This window comes from Haliaeetus albicilla, chromosome 9 (assembly GCF_947461875.1).
Source record: "Haliaeetus albicilla chromosome 9, bHalAlb1.1, whole genome shotgun sequence".
In the NCBI taxonomy this organism is placed as follows: domain Eukaryota; kingdom Metazoa; phylum Chordata; class Aves; order Accipitriformes; family Accipitridae; genus Haliaeetus; species Haliaeetus albicilla.
The window spans coordinates 7,562,999-7,578,357 of record NC_091491.1 but is presented as its reverse complement, the minus strand read 5'-3'; the positions used below and the strand labels follow the sequence as shown (position 1 = coordinate 7,578,357).

The following is a 15,359-nucleotide window of genomic DNA, read 5'->3' as shown; positions in this document are numbered from 1 at the left end:
AATTTGGGTTCTAATTTCTCCAGAGTAGACATAACACTGTACAGCCCTGTATTCTGAGCAAATAGCTGCTGTAAGGAAGGGGCAGCTGAAAGGGGTATGTGAAGGCGCATTTTGGTTTCCCAAGAGGTCTCAGCACAGATTTTTGTTTTGCACATCTCTGAGCTGTGCTTCCTGCGAAACCACCGAGCCCCCAGTGCTCCCAGGGCTGTGATTTACAGGGTGGGTCTCACCTCTTCCATCGTGGCCACCCAGCCACTGCAGCCCTGTGCACGTGGCTGCGGGAAATACTGTCCTCCCAGTGGGTCCTGCCCAAGGAGGGGAATGTGCCAAAGCAACGTGAGCTGTACCATTGAACAGTTTTCTGTAAAAATAAATGTATTTTAAAGTTGTGTATTTATTTGCACTTCTGGGCTTTCCAAGCTTGGGAGGGGAGGTTTGGCCCCAGGGATTGCAGCCTGGCTGGCTGGGGCGAGGAGGAACATGGTTGTCCTGTCCAGTGGAGACTTGTGCTGATGTGGCTGGTCCTTACAAGCAGAAAGTTTTGCTTGTTATGTGTCTTGAAGCTGTGAAGAAAGAGCTGGTACCCCCAAGTTTCAACCAAAACTGTGTGCTACTATTTTATTTCTCTACCTGAGGTTCTGTAGGGGAAGCAAAGCTCTCACGGAGAGTGTGGAGCGGGGGAAGACCCAAACAGAAACCTCTTTGGTTATGTTTGAACCAAGGGGGCTTTCTCGCTGCCTCCTTCCCCTAACTAGCAGGAGGATGAGAAAGGGAACAGCCCGCTTTGAACCCTGCATCTGCCTCGGCGTGAGACCAGCCACGCACCCAGCGTGCATCTTTGCCGTGGCCCCCAGGAAATGACAGAAGAAACTCTGCTTTTGCACTTAGTCACTGGGCAGCAGTCATGGGACCGTGATTCAACAGGGACGGTGCTGGTCAGTCGGGAAGAGACCGGGGAAAGGCAACGACGTGTGGGCTGTGCTCCTCCAAATCTACCTATCCCAGGCTTTCAGGCATAGCGGTGACTTGGGGGGATTTTCTCTCCTTGGCAATCAGCTAATTGCAGCTGTGGGAGTTTTATGCCCTCTTGGGAAAGAGCTGGATAGGTTTGGGAGGACAGCGTGGTACGGGGCACGGCTGAGCTTCGGGTGGTAGCTCCTCGGCTCCCGGGTTCGCCGCTGAGGTAGGCAGCGTGCGAGCGAGGTGACAGCGATGTCCTGAATTTCTGGCTGTGTTGCTGCAGGGAAGGCAGTGCTGTGGGTGCTGGTTATTGCTCAGTGTGGGGACAGCAGAACGGTTCAGGCTATGGGAATCTATTACCTGATCTGGAAAAACTTGACTTCTTTCTCAAGCTGATTTGCCCTGAATTTGCATAGTAAAATTAGGCTGAAAAGAGTTTCTGACCTAAATATCCTAATTCAGCCTTTCTCCTCCATGCTCAGACAGGCGCTTCGGCAACCCTGTAAGACAGGGCCTGCCTGTGCCAGCGCGCACAGGGACGTTCCCTCTCCCTGCTCCTTCCCGTTGCCTAAATCAGCTGGAAAACTGCTGGAAAGGGCTGGAGCGGGGTGATAAAACCCATCCCAAGGCAGACAGGGCACCCCTCGCCCCAAGCAGTGGGGATGCCTTTTGGCGCTGAGCACTCATTTGCCCTTCATATGTATAAAATACATATATAACTGTGTGTTTATATGTATTGTGTGCATATATGTATATATGGGGGGGATGTACGTGTCTGTGTATACATGGCTGTGTGTGTATATCTATATATGGGTGTACCTGTATGTATATGTATGCTTCCCGGGCAATACAGCTAAGCCCCGGTGCAGACAGCAGAAACTCCTCCGGAGCACATGGGACCTCCCCAAACCCCACCTCTACCCCCCACCCGCCGGGAGCAGGTCTCGAACCCGGGTCCCTCGGATCCGCCGCGCTCCGCGGGCGGCGCTGCTCTCTCGGCCTCCTGAGGGCGCTAGTGAAGCCGCCGCGCCGCCAGGGGCGGCCCGCCCGGTGCGGTCTAGCTCGCTGCTCTATGACCGCCGCTCTGGCCGGTCTCTCTGTGGCTGGCCGCCGCCGCGGTGGGCAGTTGCCATAGCGCCGCCGCCGCCGCCGCCGCGCCCCGCGGAGGGCTCGGGCCTGACCCGCTGCCCGGCCCGGCCCCGCCGCCCTCTCCGGGTCGGGGCTGCCGAAAGAGGCAGGTGAGGGGGTTGAGGTGCTGCTAGTGTTTGGGGGGGGCTGCCAGGGCTTGGGGGGGTGCGGCGGGGGCTGTCCGGCTTGGGGGGGAGGGGGGGTGAGGCCTTCGCGGGGGGGGGTGAGGCCTTCGGGGGGCGGGGGTGCTGACAGAGTAGGGAGGGTGGGTGCATGTGGTGATGGGAGGTGGTTAAATGTGGGGGCCGTGAGGCAGCGGAGTGGCCACTGGGGGTGAGCAACGGGCTGTGGGTCTTGTCAAGTGTGGGGGGACATGGGGCAGAAGGGGGCTGCCAGGGTTTGGGGGGCACGGGGCAGGGAGAATGGGGCTGCTCGCACACCGGGGGTGGCAGGGGGACAGGGAGAGGCTGGGAGGGGGCTGCGAGTGCCTGGATTTTAGTTTTGGGGAGATGGGGTGAAGGGGCTCCCTCACGGGGAGCGCTTTCCCTAACAAGGGCGGGTGGGACTCAGGTACAGCCTCTTTTCTCTTGTTTAGAAAGTGGCATTCAGAAACTCTTTCCTTTTCTGAGTTATGCTCCCAAAGGCACTCTGAGGTTTAGTAGGTTATTCAGCTCGAAATGCTATAAGAACTGAGGAACAGTGGATAAGTGCTAGCCTTCAGTACAGCTCTTTGCTTAAAGTCTTGCTTCTTTGCATTTTACCACGTTTAAGGTACTACTTTGTTTGGTACTGTGGCAGTGTATCTAGGGTGGTTGATGCTTCCTTGGTGGTAAGGACCCAAGTTACTTTCTTAATGAGGAAGTCTGCCCCACTTCTGCTCAAAATAGGGGGTGTATGGCAAGGGTGAAAGCTGTCCAAGTCCATCCTTTGCCACAGAAGGCAAAAGGAGTTCAGAAAATAGAAGTACTTGCGTGTTCGTCAGAACAGTTTGTTCCTGTGAGCTGGTCAAGGTGTTTCCTGTGGAGAAAGCGTTGACGTATTGTCAGATTGGTTTCTTACCAGTATTGCAGTGTGAGATTGCAGGTTAATAAATGTAAACTCTCTGCAGTGAGAACATGCACGCAGTCCAGTCTGAGCCTTTACAGATCAGGGACTTGGCAAAATAGCTAAGGATGAATGTGCTCAATGTTATGACCGTATGATAAATAAGCCGTTTCACTTGATAGTTTCATGTGTTTTCAAACACTGCAAGGATGGCCAGGCTTACTTAGATACTGTAGAGGTAAGTATAATATTAAAGCATAGACAGGAATGTTTTAGTTTTATGGTACTTTGATTAAGATACGTTCAGGGTAATGTTTAATTTGCTGAGACATAAAAAGGTTTTGTTTATGTGTTTTGTTTGAGCTCACTTCCTCCTCTCCAACACAAAACCTATCTTCTGTGGGTAGCACAGGAGGTCTTGGAAGTTGGTTTTGGTGAACTGTTTCACAGCAGTGTAGGAACTTGTAGCAGTTTTCTGATCTTTCTAACCTGATTATGGAATTGGTAAAGAACTTAGTGGATTTACAAAATGCTTTTTTAGTTCTCCATTTCATTAGGATGGGAAGTGGCAGGTGCATTTATAAGGTGGCATTTTTTGTGTGTTTACATAGTGGTGGGTTGTATTTCAAAACTTTGAAGCTCGTATTTTAAGATAAATGGTAATTAAGGCATATACATGATAACATGAAACAAACAAACAAAAAGAGTATTAACCCTTTGTCATTTCCACTGTTACCTTGTCTTTCCAGAGCCGAGAAGTGGAACAGAAAGCTGTGGCCTTTAAATGTTGTTTCTTATGAATTCCAGATCCTTGCATTTAACTACTGCCAGCTGTCAAATACTGTTATCTCCTTAATATGTTTTGCGTTCACAGTGACGGGGAGGGGGATCTTGTATTCATTCTTTGTAAACTTTATTGCTTTTGGTAGAACAAGTGGGACTAATGAAACAAAACAATTTACTTTGGCTATTGTCATGTTTTCTGTTATGGGCAATTCTCTCTGCTTGTGTGAATCCTGGTGCAGAGTTACCTGGCTGCAGCACTGTGTTTGCATATCACTCAGCTGGTAGCAACTGAACTTTTAATTAAAAGCTGATTGCCTTGACATTGGTGTTCATGGGTTAATGCTTAATTGCTCAATTTTTTGCTGAATTGGATTAGTTTTAAAGACATCATTTAAGTATTGTGTTTAATTGTAGGGTAGAAAAAGTAGGCTGAGTTTCAGTCAGGGTTAGTCTTTCTCATTGGCAGGTACATGTGATTGGGCTCTTAGGATTCAACTTAAAATGAGAGCTGAGTGTAATACTCTGCAATGAGAGTATAAAGGAAATATATATGAATTATATTTTGGGGTTGATGGTCACTAGTTGAGTTTATGACCCAAATCTATCTTCTTTTCTCCAGGCCTTCAGTTTTCTCTTTATTGTGGTTGACTTCAGTATGGTTTTGTGTTGTTTGTTGTTTTTAATTGTGTAGTTTTCACTTGTTGCATGCAACTTTGTACCACAGTTTGTTTATAACAACTTAGAGAAATTGTAAACTCTTCAATCAGGCTAGAGCGTGATTTGAGTGGAATTGCCGGTGCTATATATAAAAGGGTTATTAAAACTTGTGCTTTAGACTTTGAACCAGCTTTTGCATGGTGGAAGGGTGGAAGCAGATTTTCACGTAGTCATCTGCTGTGGTGTTGTATCTGTGTGCCTGCCTCTGACTCACCTAAATGTGTGGTGGAGGCAGGCTGTAGAGCTAGACAGGCTGTGTGTGTGACCCAGTACTGCAGCTTTGCGTCCTCACGTCTAGCCAGGTAAAATGCTGTCCTCATCTACTGCGTGTTGGTTTCACTGTCAAACATGTAGGAAAAATTGTGTTTAATTAGGTTTAGGCTATCTTCCCATCCCTTATAGGAACAGTGCATTTTCATATGTACATAGGATATCTCAGAGCGTCTCTTCTCTAAAGCCTTTGACCAGTCATGAGGGATATAGAGCCTGATCCAAAGATCAGAAATTAGAAAGTACGTTGAACCAAGTATTTGGTGCTTAATAAAAGCACTTTGCAGGCAGAAGGATAATGTGAGATGCAGATAATCGTGTGCATGCGTCCCTTTTTTGGACACAACTGCATGTGAACTGCTGCTGACCAGGGAAAGAGGACCTACTGCTATGCAGTAGTAAAAACTGAGGGAACTCAGTTCTTCTCTATAGTCTGAGCTCTGACTACAAGCATAGCATGGCTTTCAATTACCTGAATATTGCTAGCAGTCTGGTGTGGGTTAAATCCTTGAGTATTGATCTAATTTCTCAGAGAAGTGTTACAGTCAATGCCATGGTAAGGTCTGCACTGCTGCGATGACGCTGCTCTTTATCTGCCTGTGCTTTGTGCTCTGCACTTAAATGTATTCATGTGGTGCAAATGTTTCTCCAGCCCTCCCCTGATTGCCTGCTTCCATTGCGAAACCCCAGCCAGTCTCCTGCTCCCCAAAGTAATTCCAGTCATTAGTCTTGATAGTACCTATCCGTGTCTCCCCATATCAAGCTTGTTTTCCTCCACTTCCCAGGGTCTGTCATTACAAGAAGCCAGAAATTAGTACTTTGAACTTCCACCAACTGGCATTCAGGGAGCATGGAACACTTTGCAGGGATGAGTAAGTGTAATCTCTGTTTCACAGGTGGGGAGAATCGCATCACTGCTGAATTGATGTCAGAAACAGAACTTGTCTGCATGCCAAGTCTTCTGACCACCTGATGGTATGTCCCTCCAAAGTCAATTATTCAGTCTTCAAAGAGCATTGCAAGGTTGAAAAATTACTATTTTCTTTAAGAAACAGAGTATGACTGTCAGATCAAGAATTCAAATTTTGTATTAGTTTCTCCCTTCTTCTTAGCCAGTTTCCTCAGAACTGAGAGATGGCTTATTCTAACCTCTGAAAGCCCTTTTTTAATTTATGTTCCCATAAGGGACTTTCCTTAAAAAGAATTGTTATTTTCTGAGACACTGTTTATTCTTCTCAGTGTCTGTAAAATTGACAAATTCTTCATGTTAATTGCTCTTGAGGTTTTCCCTTTACTCCAATATATTAATTAGGCTTCTTTCTCTAATGCCCTCTGGCTTCTCTGCCAAATACTCTTGGAGTAGGAATTTCCACATTGTATTTCCGTGTAGACTAAAATATTAATTTAACATCAGCTTTTTTTTTATGCTGCCACCTTTTTATTTATATTCAGAAGGTTGTGGGATATGCTTATAAGAATATAGTTAAGCAGCATATGCTTTGAATCTTTTCGTTTAGCCTCTAGACTGATGTTAAGGGAGATTTTAAACAGGCAAATTTAAAATAGTCTCCTTTGGGAGTAGCTTGTTGCATAGTAACTTCTACTGCAGAAGGACAGTTCCTTTGGGCATTATATATTCTATATATACACATGGATAATTTCAAATTGCAGTGTCACAAGCAGCATCATTGAATCAATGCCACTTACTATGTACATGACCTTATATTGGTTTGGCTTGCTCCCCGAATGAGTCAGAAACCATAATATTGCATCCTGTGGAAGTCCAGACTGAAACTGATATGACGCCACTTTTTGTTGATGTCAAAATACCTTGCTCAGAAAGCAATTGCTACTGGCATCAGTGAATGACTTCCACGTTTCATTCACCCAGCTACTTTGTTAGAATCGCTCAGATGAATAAGTTTTCCAGTGTTGTGTTTGAGGACATGCTCTGTGAGGTTGCGTCATGCATTGATAAGTTTTCTTCCATGAACATGTTGGTGCTTCTTAGGACTTTGCCTGAGCCACAGTTATTTGGAAAACTGCTGAGCAGTGGCGTTCCCGGGAAGGGAGGGTCAGTGAGCAGCAAGTTAATACTCTGCTGTATTATGGTGTTAGAATAGCTGGGCTGGAACCGCAACTGGTACTGCTGCTCTGTTGCAGTTAGGAATCCCTTCTCTATAGGATTGCCTTTGAATTTGTGTTATACATATCTTAAAATGGAGCTTTTATTCATCTGGTAGAATAGGTTTCCTTATAGATACTTGGATTTAATAACCTGGAGGACAAACAGGCCCATGGTTTCCTCAACAGGTTTTAAAAATGACAAATTAATCGTTAAAAGAAGGGAAATGTTTATCTGTTTAGATTAACAAAATAACTTACTGAATCCTTGAACCTCTTCCTATATGTGCCCTGTATTCTGGGCTAGCAGCAGAGACGGATAAAATGTCAAGCTTGATAGATTGTTGGAGCTGGTTTTTGGTAGTTAAACAATAATGAAACTGTTACATGCTTGCAGGGAAACACTGCTCTCTGTGTGCAGACTTTGTCCTGGAGAAAGTTTCAATTGTTCCAAAGAAGGGCGATTTCAAAAATGCAGCTTCTGTGGCTAGTTGCACAGCTGTCTAAATTACTGGCTGTCTTGAGGCCATTACACAAGCATTACAAAATAGTTTGGAAACAGTTTATTTTTCAGATTCCAAATAAAGTGTAGATTTCAAAGTCCCTTTTGACTGTATAATCAAAAAAGTAGAAATTGAAGCTGCTGTTTATATAGAGACTCTTAGAGCTCAGAATGCAGGTTTCTTCCAGTCAGAGGCTGATACTTGCATAATCCGTACCTTATGTTTCTCGGATTGAAGGGCTTATCAGTTGTTGCACAGGATCATGTATTTCCTTGTTTGTTTAGTCAAATCTAGTCTGTCATTGTGCATCTTTTTGTGCAAAGGGCTCTCGGGTAGAAGGAGTAAGAACTTGTCTCTTATGCAGAAGAGAAGCAAGAGGGAGTTGATGCAGGTATTTAATAAAAATAAAGCCCCAAACCTCAGCCTTCTTTTTGACAAACTTCTTGTTCTTTCTATTCCTGCTGTTATTTATACTTCTTGCTACTTGCTTCTCTGACTTGAAGACAGATCACAGACTGTTTTTTGCAATGGAAATAACTAGATCAAGAATGTCATTCTGAGTGAAGTAAGAAATTCCTGAAAAGAATTGAAATATGTTGTTTAGCTTGCTGCTGGAGCTTCAGAAGTGAATTGCAATGCCTACAAAATGTGCATAGAGAATGCAGTTGGAATTCAAAGCACCAGTAAATGACTATTTGTATATAGCAAAATAATGCACTTAAAAACAAAGTACTTGCAGCATTTCTTTTTATCTGCCAATGTCTGCCTTCAGAGACATCTTCAATCTGCAAATAGCTTTATCTAATAGTTGTGAGTGGTGCTGATACCATCTCTGAACTCTTCTGTGGGTGAAAACCTATTTAAAGATTCTCAAAATGTGTGTATTTTGGAGATAACATATAGCACGTTTAATACAGTTTTACCATTTTAGTTTGCTCACCTTTTGCTGCATTAAATGCCATTTGTATCACATTTTCAAACAATGTGTTCAACTGCATATAATGAAGCCTTTTCATAGAAGAGAATGCAGGCCAAACCCAAGCCTAATTCATGAAAGGCTTTACTTTGTCTAAGTGAAGTAAGATGATCGTTCTTGGAATGAGTCCTGTCTCTTCGTCAATGTTTTGCAAGTGGTGTTCTGCTCAAAACCTAAGTAACTTGGTAAGATATTATTATGGAGGCCTAAGCTTGTTTTTTTTACTTCTGGATGTGACTCTTAATAATACAAACTAAGGCTTTTATTGCTCTGCCTGGAATAACAGATGCAAGCTTGAAATTAAATCTGTAATAAGTGGTAGTATTTCCTAAAAATTCCCCTAATAGAAACAAATGTGAAGAAAAGGATATAAACTATTACTGTCTACTGTATACTTGCCTGATCAGTTTTAATCCTTGATTATGGAGGAAACAGTCTAAAAATATTTATGGAACCTTCTGAACTTTTAAATTAAAAGGAATTTTTACAACATTGACAAAAGATTTGAAATCTAAAATCCTAGATGTTTTTCTAAACAGCAATTTGATAGTGTGCTGCCTCCTTCAGACGTTATTCTTGTCTCAAGTACCAAGAATGTCTGTCTTTTTTTTTTTTTTTATTTATTTTTTGACAAGGCCAGATTTGTCAGTGACGCTTTTTTTTTTTAGTTAAAATGCCTCATTAAGTAAAAACAAACTTTTTGAGCAATATTCTATTCTGCATGTTACTGTAATTTGCACTGTGAACTGATAAAGAGTTAAACCAACCCCAACAAAAAAAGAGCAAAAAACTAACTGTACTTGCATTGTCTTTTGCACTTGTGTGAAACGAAGTTGAACTCAAAATCATCTTGTCTGGTCCTTTTTTTTTTATATATATTTATGTGTGTTGTTCTGATGTGAAATTGTTAGGATGCTCTGCAGAAATGCAAGGAGGTTGTTCACTATAACTCTTTCTTCCCAGAAGTGCCTCACTTCTGTGAGCTGTGATAGTTCTCTGAAAGTATTTAATTCCATTGTGAATACAGTACTGCCTTAAAGAAATGAAATATTAACTTGATTCCATTCCCTGATGAGGTATTATCTGTATTTTACTTATGGAAAACTGAGGCACAGAGAATTGAAGTGGCCTAGATGCACAGAGTATCTGTAACAGAGCTAGAAACTGAAACCAAAAATCTTCAGCCCCAATTGTCCCATATTATTTATCCCATTATTAATCTGAAAATAATTACCCGATGGAATTTGTTGAACTTCAGGTCTTTTTTTTTTTTTTTTTTTAAATAGGAATAACTGGTATGTGATTTTGTGTGTGTAATCAAAAATGGGGCAGTTTCTGCTGAACTATTGAGCTGAAAACAGTAGAACTCAAAATGGAGGAAAGTTCATGTTGCTATTATCAGGTTAGTGGTGGAAAAGATTGTGTCGCAGGGAGCTTCTTAGCAGCAAAGTCATGTCTGCTTGTGCTGAAATGCCAGATAAATTCTTATTTGTTTGGGATCTAAGAACAGAAGTGAAGATGTTTTGAGGTTTTATTTAAAAAGTTAGTGTTTGTTGTTAAAGGGCTGTGTGAAAGTGCAAGACAGCATAGTATCTGTTCCCAGCTTCCATGATGGTCGATATGTTTATTTTCTTAATGCCCCAACACCAGGATTTAATCTAATACAAAAATCTTGTCTGTCATTTTACAAAGCAAACAAACCCAGAATGGAAAGAAGTGCTCCTCCCAGTTACAGAGAAGCAAAATGAAATGTGATGATGCCTGTGTACTGCAAAGGTTGAGATAAAAACCCCAACAAACCCAAGGCAAATTAAACAAAATAAAATAGATTTATTAGTTTATAAAACCCAATGATTTCTGGAGCACTGACTCATGATGTCTGAATGCTTGGGCTTGCCAAAAGCCATGAACTGAAATGTGACCCTAAGTCTGCTTGTCGGCTTGGGCCATATATGGGAAGTTTCCTCTTCATGACAAAGATAGGGACTCCAGAAGATGCAGGTCCTTAAAGGCTGTTTGAAGCTTTCGTTACCTAGTATTCTCTCAGTCTTGTTAAAAAAATATATTTTATACAGTTTGGATCCAACAATGATTCCATGTTCAGCAGTTCTCGCTTTCTGCTTTGAACAACATAAATTGCAGCAGTTTTTAGGTGAGCTGTGCCTTTGAACGATGCCCTGTTCTGCCTCTGTTGGCAGTTCACACAGGTGCTTAAAGTGCTTGACAAAGAATTTTAATGTTCTGCCATAATATATGCTCCTGTGTGAGCTCTTGCAGAATCTCCTAGGGATGTTACCCTTCAACTCAGTAACCAAAAATACAGGATAAGATGGCTATTGGGTTTGTTCGTGTTTCAGTTTGAATAAAGCCCAGATTACAGTTTGCATTGTTTGGGGTTTACTAGTCCTTAATGTTCTGCAGAGATTGAGGCTGCAAGAAGAGAGGCATGGCAATTGAACAAGGGCAGTGGTAAACCAAATTAGAATTTTTCAGCTCTAGAAACAAACACTGTGGATGGTTGGAAATCGACTTTTTCACAACATCTGTCCCACAAATGTTATAAGTAGTTCATGCTAGTCCTACTGACAGACACTGGATGGTAAGGCTTGAACTTTCCCTCAGTTTTCAAGCTCTTATCCAGGGCTGCACATAAGCAATTTTGAATTTCAAATGATTCAGTGCTAAATAGAAATTGGCACAAAAATAATAGTTAATATTTATGGAAATGGTTTAAGAGTGCAATTTCACCTTTACTAACTTACTTCAAATGAGAGTGGGGTATTTTTCTTTATCCACAGATGAGGTCACTAAGCCATAAATAAACTGACTTTTTTATTCCAATATCTTTTGTTGTCTCAGTAACAAAACTAGTATTCAGGTTTTTTGCTTTTCAGTACTGTATTCAATATCCTGGATCTTTCTTTAACTGCTGACAAACTCGTAAGTATTTCTGCGGTCTGGGAGAACAGAGCTTTCTACAGAGTTTCAGATGTGACGTGTGTGCTGGTCTTTGAACACGTCTACCGAAGGAGATAATATGCAGTTGCATTTTATTCTATTTCAGTACCTAGTTTGGATTTGAATTCGGATTAATTTGGAATAGGCATAGCTATGAAATGAGTCTGCAGTGTTTGTACTTGTTATGATGTGCCTCAATTATATACATTCAGATCTTTTTCAGTCTAGCCAAATAAAAATAACCTTTTTTTAGGCTACAGTTAAATAGGTTAGAGGGTGCCTACCAGTCTGCACAGATCTTTGTTGCGTGCAGTTTTACTGCATGTGCACTTTTCCACATGTATGAATTCCATGGGGTTTAGGTCAATTTTCTACTAACAGCTCCCAAAATAAGGGCGGGGGGAGAGTAGGCTTTGTGTGTGAAGAATTTTGAGGCTATCTTTTGATTTCGGGGGAGGCGGGGAGAAAAAAAAAATTTAGAAGTTTACTGTTTAAAAATGAACCCGAAGCTTGGCATGAAAAGTAATTTATGGGATTTCCAACTGGTGCAGTTTATCAGCAAACACTCTTAATTCTGGGTGTCTGAGAGAGTGATAGCACAGAGTCTTCAGAGCATTAGTGCCAACTGCAATCCCAATTTTAGACGAACTTATTGTAATTCTGGCTCATACTGTACCACCTCCAACCCAAGCTCAGCTGTTGGATGAATAACACTGCAATACTTAAGATTGTACTTAAAACTGTCTCTATTTCGGGAACAGCTGCTTTAGAGTCCTTCATCTCTCTGAATCCTTGTACACCAGGTGGGATAGGGAGTTTCTGTGCACATCACTGCAATTTGTGGTGAGATGCCTCCTGTTTTCTGTGTTCCTGCCCTGCCTCTGTAGATTGGAGGTAAGGGTTCTTCTAAGTTTGTGGAGCTGTGTCTGGGATAATGCCTCTCTCTCTCCTCTGTTCAGCTGCCCCATATGCTTGTGTTTCATTCCAAAGATGAACTGTTGATGAATATGTAATTTATCCAGTTGGAGAGAAACCTTCTGTCACAATGAAACAAGATGTGCAGCTGTCATCATAGGCCTCTTGGGCCAAGGATTTTGACAGAAATAACTTGATCTCTTTTTATCTGAAGTGGGAACTCCAGTGATATGATGAAAATACAAGTTCACATCCTTTCTCCTCCCTTTTTTTCTCCAGCTCCCTGCATTGTGCCCATTTAGGAAAAGAGTATCATTAAAGCCATCCAACAGTGGTTACCTTCTTCCGTGGTGAAACCTGAGGTGATTCAAAGCTGTTCCCCTGATGTCCCTGGTTAAATTGTGGAACTGCTCCTGCCTGTTTGTAATATCTGAATGCTGAAGTCATTTAGTTCATAGCAGTCTTCAGCACAGCAGAATCTTAGTTTGAGCAACTTTCTCTTTCTGGGCAATGTAGAATTTGCAAAGAGAGTGAGGTATTTGTAGCATTATGTTGTGCCTTTAGACACCATTTCTGGCTTTCAGGTGGGCACAAATCCAGCTAACCTCCTCCAGCTATTGCCATGTGGCTGTCATGGAAGAGTGGTCTAGGTGGGTTTTGAGATGAAGTCTGGAGAGTATGGAATGATGACCTCCTTTAAATAGAGCTGGTTAAGGAAGCTACAGAGTTATTTAAATTTTCAGGTTTTCATTTAGCAATTTATTGCTCCATATTGCAATTACAATTTTAGCAGCTACCCACTGCTTGAAAAAACCAGCTAGCTGAAACTAAATCCAAGGAAGACTTGTGATGATGTGAAGGCACAGAGAAGAAAATTCAGAGCGCAAGCCAGCATTGACCTTTTTCCTCGTAATGAAAAGGACTGATTGAAATGGTATGTGATAGTCTAGGATTCCTAGGACATTGCTAAAGTTTTGACAGAGAGCTTCCACTTTCAGTGGCACTTTTGTCTGTGGGACAAAGGATAGAGACACACGTATACCCACGCAGGATGCTAGGAGGGTGGGAGTGGTAACAAAGTGGACTACTCTGGAATCTTGCTTCTCCAGAGTTTTCTTTCTTCTCTTTCTGAATTGGTTCATGCTATATATTACAGCTGACTTAATTTTGTCATGCTGATGAATACCATACTAGTGTGAAAAGTGCACTGTATTTTTTAAATTGTTTTTCAGCATAGCAGGAGGGTGGAAGGGAGATAGTCTATCTGAGGTCACAGCACATTACTTGGGAAGAGGTAGGGACTAAGGAATTAAGATAGACTGGTTGAGAAATAATTTTCTAAAACTAGTCACGTGATTTCATTAATCATGTTGTTTTGTTTTGTGTTAACTTGCTGGAAGAATGTCACTGACTTGCAAAAGAAAAAGGCTGCTGTTGAATTTCCCTCTTGGCAGATGTCTAGAGACCTAATTACAGTTAATAGCAAGAAGAACTTTTTATCTAAATATTTTTCAATATATAAAGTGCAGTTTTGGGTCAAAATAAACAGTTTATATTGAAATAATACACGCCCCAGGTACCCAATTCCTTTTAAAACAAAACAGGATTTCCAAGCTTCTCACGTTAAAATTGGGAAAAATAGTTTGGTTTTACTTGTGCTACAGAGGAGAGAGAAAGTGGGTGAGTGTTGAGTGTGCAATTCAGGTGCAAGGCTGAGAGTCAAGTGAGAGGGTTTCTGTTTCTGCCTTTGGAATTAGCTTCCCGTGCAATGCTCTATAAATCACACAGCTTTCTAAAAGCATTTTCTCGATCTTAAAATGAAAATTGCAGCACTCTGGTTTCAAAGAGGTGCTTGAAGCTTAGATCCTTTGTGCTCGTAACACTATTGGTGGGATTTGCTGATGGGCAGAGGCGCTTTCATTGAAGATCTATCTGTAAATCTAACAAACAGAACATCAGCAAGTGTTGCTGAGAGTAAGCCTGCAAATCAAATTACTTGTAACAGAGCTTGCTGATAAACATGGATAAAACTGCAAAATGTTCTTAGAATACCTACTGTATTTTTTTCATGTATTTGAGAACTCTAATTCTTAATTTTCCTCTCATTTAAGCAAATTTTCTAAGGGCTTACCTTGCAAATTATTTACTCCAATGTAAACCAGGTTATAGCAGTATAAAAGGATCTTTGTCTACATGATGGTTTCCTCTGTACCATGTAACCAGGAAGTTACTTTTGGTACTTCTCTTGGAATCAGCAATCATTTAAGCCAATAGCATTTCAGTGAAGTTGGGTTGGCTTCTCTTGGAATCAGCAATAATTTAAGGCAATAGCATTTCAGTGAAGTTGGCTGTCTCTGTGCTGAACTACTGCAGCCCCATTTCAGCTTTTTCCTGCGCTGCTTTGCACCCTGCCCCAATGGGCTACACTGTTTACTTTCTGCTCTGTGGTAAATAGATGTCACTTCCTTGATTAAAATGCTGGTGTGCAGCCAAATTCTCTTCCTTTGGGCTCGTGCCCTCGGTGAAGCAGCGCACCTAGTAAGCGCGCATGCTGTTGAATCCAGTTGTGTGCTGCGCTCTGGCTCCTGGCTGGTCGTGTTGGGATGTGCTGCATCTCCTGCCTTCTAAGACGCCTGGCACTCGCACGTAGAGGCTTTTGAAGGCATCTCCGAGGTGGAGGAGCACAGATGCAGCTGTGTCATGCTGTAGTAAAGAGGGTCTGAAGATGGTTACCAGGAGGCACAGGCTGAACTAGCAGCCATGTACTGTCCATATCTGACAGGGAAGGTCTAGACAGCGTACGGGCATGGGGTGCCAATATCAGCCTGTTCTGTCCATCGAAAGCAGCCAGTGGACGTGAGTATGCAGACGCTGTTCCAGTACAACCGCTAGCCTTGATGTGCCCGACAGCATAGGCACTCTTGGATGCACAGAAGCCTGACCAAGACGCCACAGAAACTAACCTGGACACCCAGTTC

General features: G+C 42.4%; 2 protein-coding genes across 7 annotated transcripts in view; one reads left to right on the top strand and one right to left on the bottom strand.

Annotated features, from left to right (window-relative positions):
• Positions 1-15,359, bottom strand: part of AP2B1 (adaptor related protein complex 2 subunit beta 1) — a 394,518-nt gene that overhangs the window by 118,201 nt on the left and 260,958 nt on the right. The window lies entirely within an intron of this gene.
• The window catches only part of RFFL (ring finger and FYVE like domain containing E3 ubiquitin protein ligase), a 33,296-nt gene continuing 18,868 nt past the window's right edge, over positions 932-15,359 (top strand). The window contains exons 1-2 of one of the 6 annotated variants that reach the window (XM_069791356.1): positions 932-1,183; positions 5,802-5,880. Coding sequence is in view for 1 of the 6 variants with exons in the window: in XM_069791354.1 (XP_069647455.1) it covers positions 9,895-9,910 (16 nt within the window). In the remaining 5 variants the exon portion in view is untranslated. Of the gene's footprint in view, positions 1,184-2,050; positions 2,199-5,801; positions 5,881-9,879; positions 9,911-15,359 lie in introns of those variants that run through there. The other 5 variants (XM_069791357.1, XM_069791358.1, XM_069791360.1 and 2 more) reach the window with 5 other exon arrangements.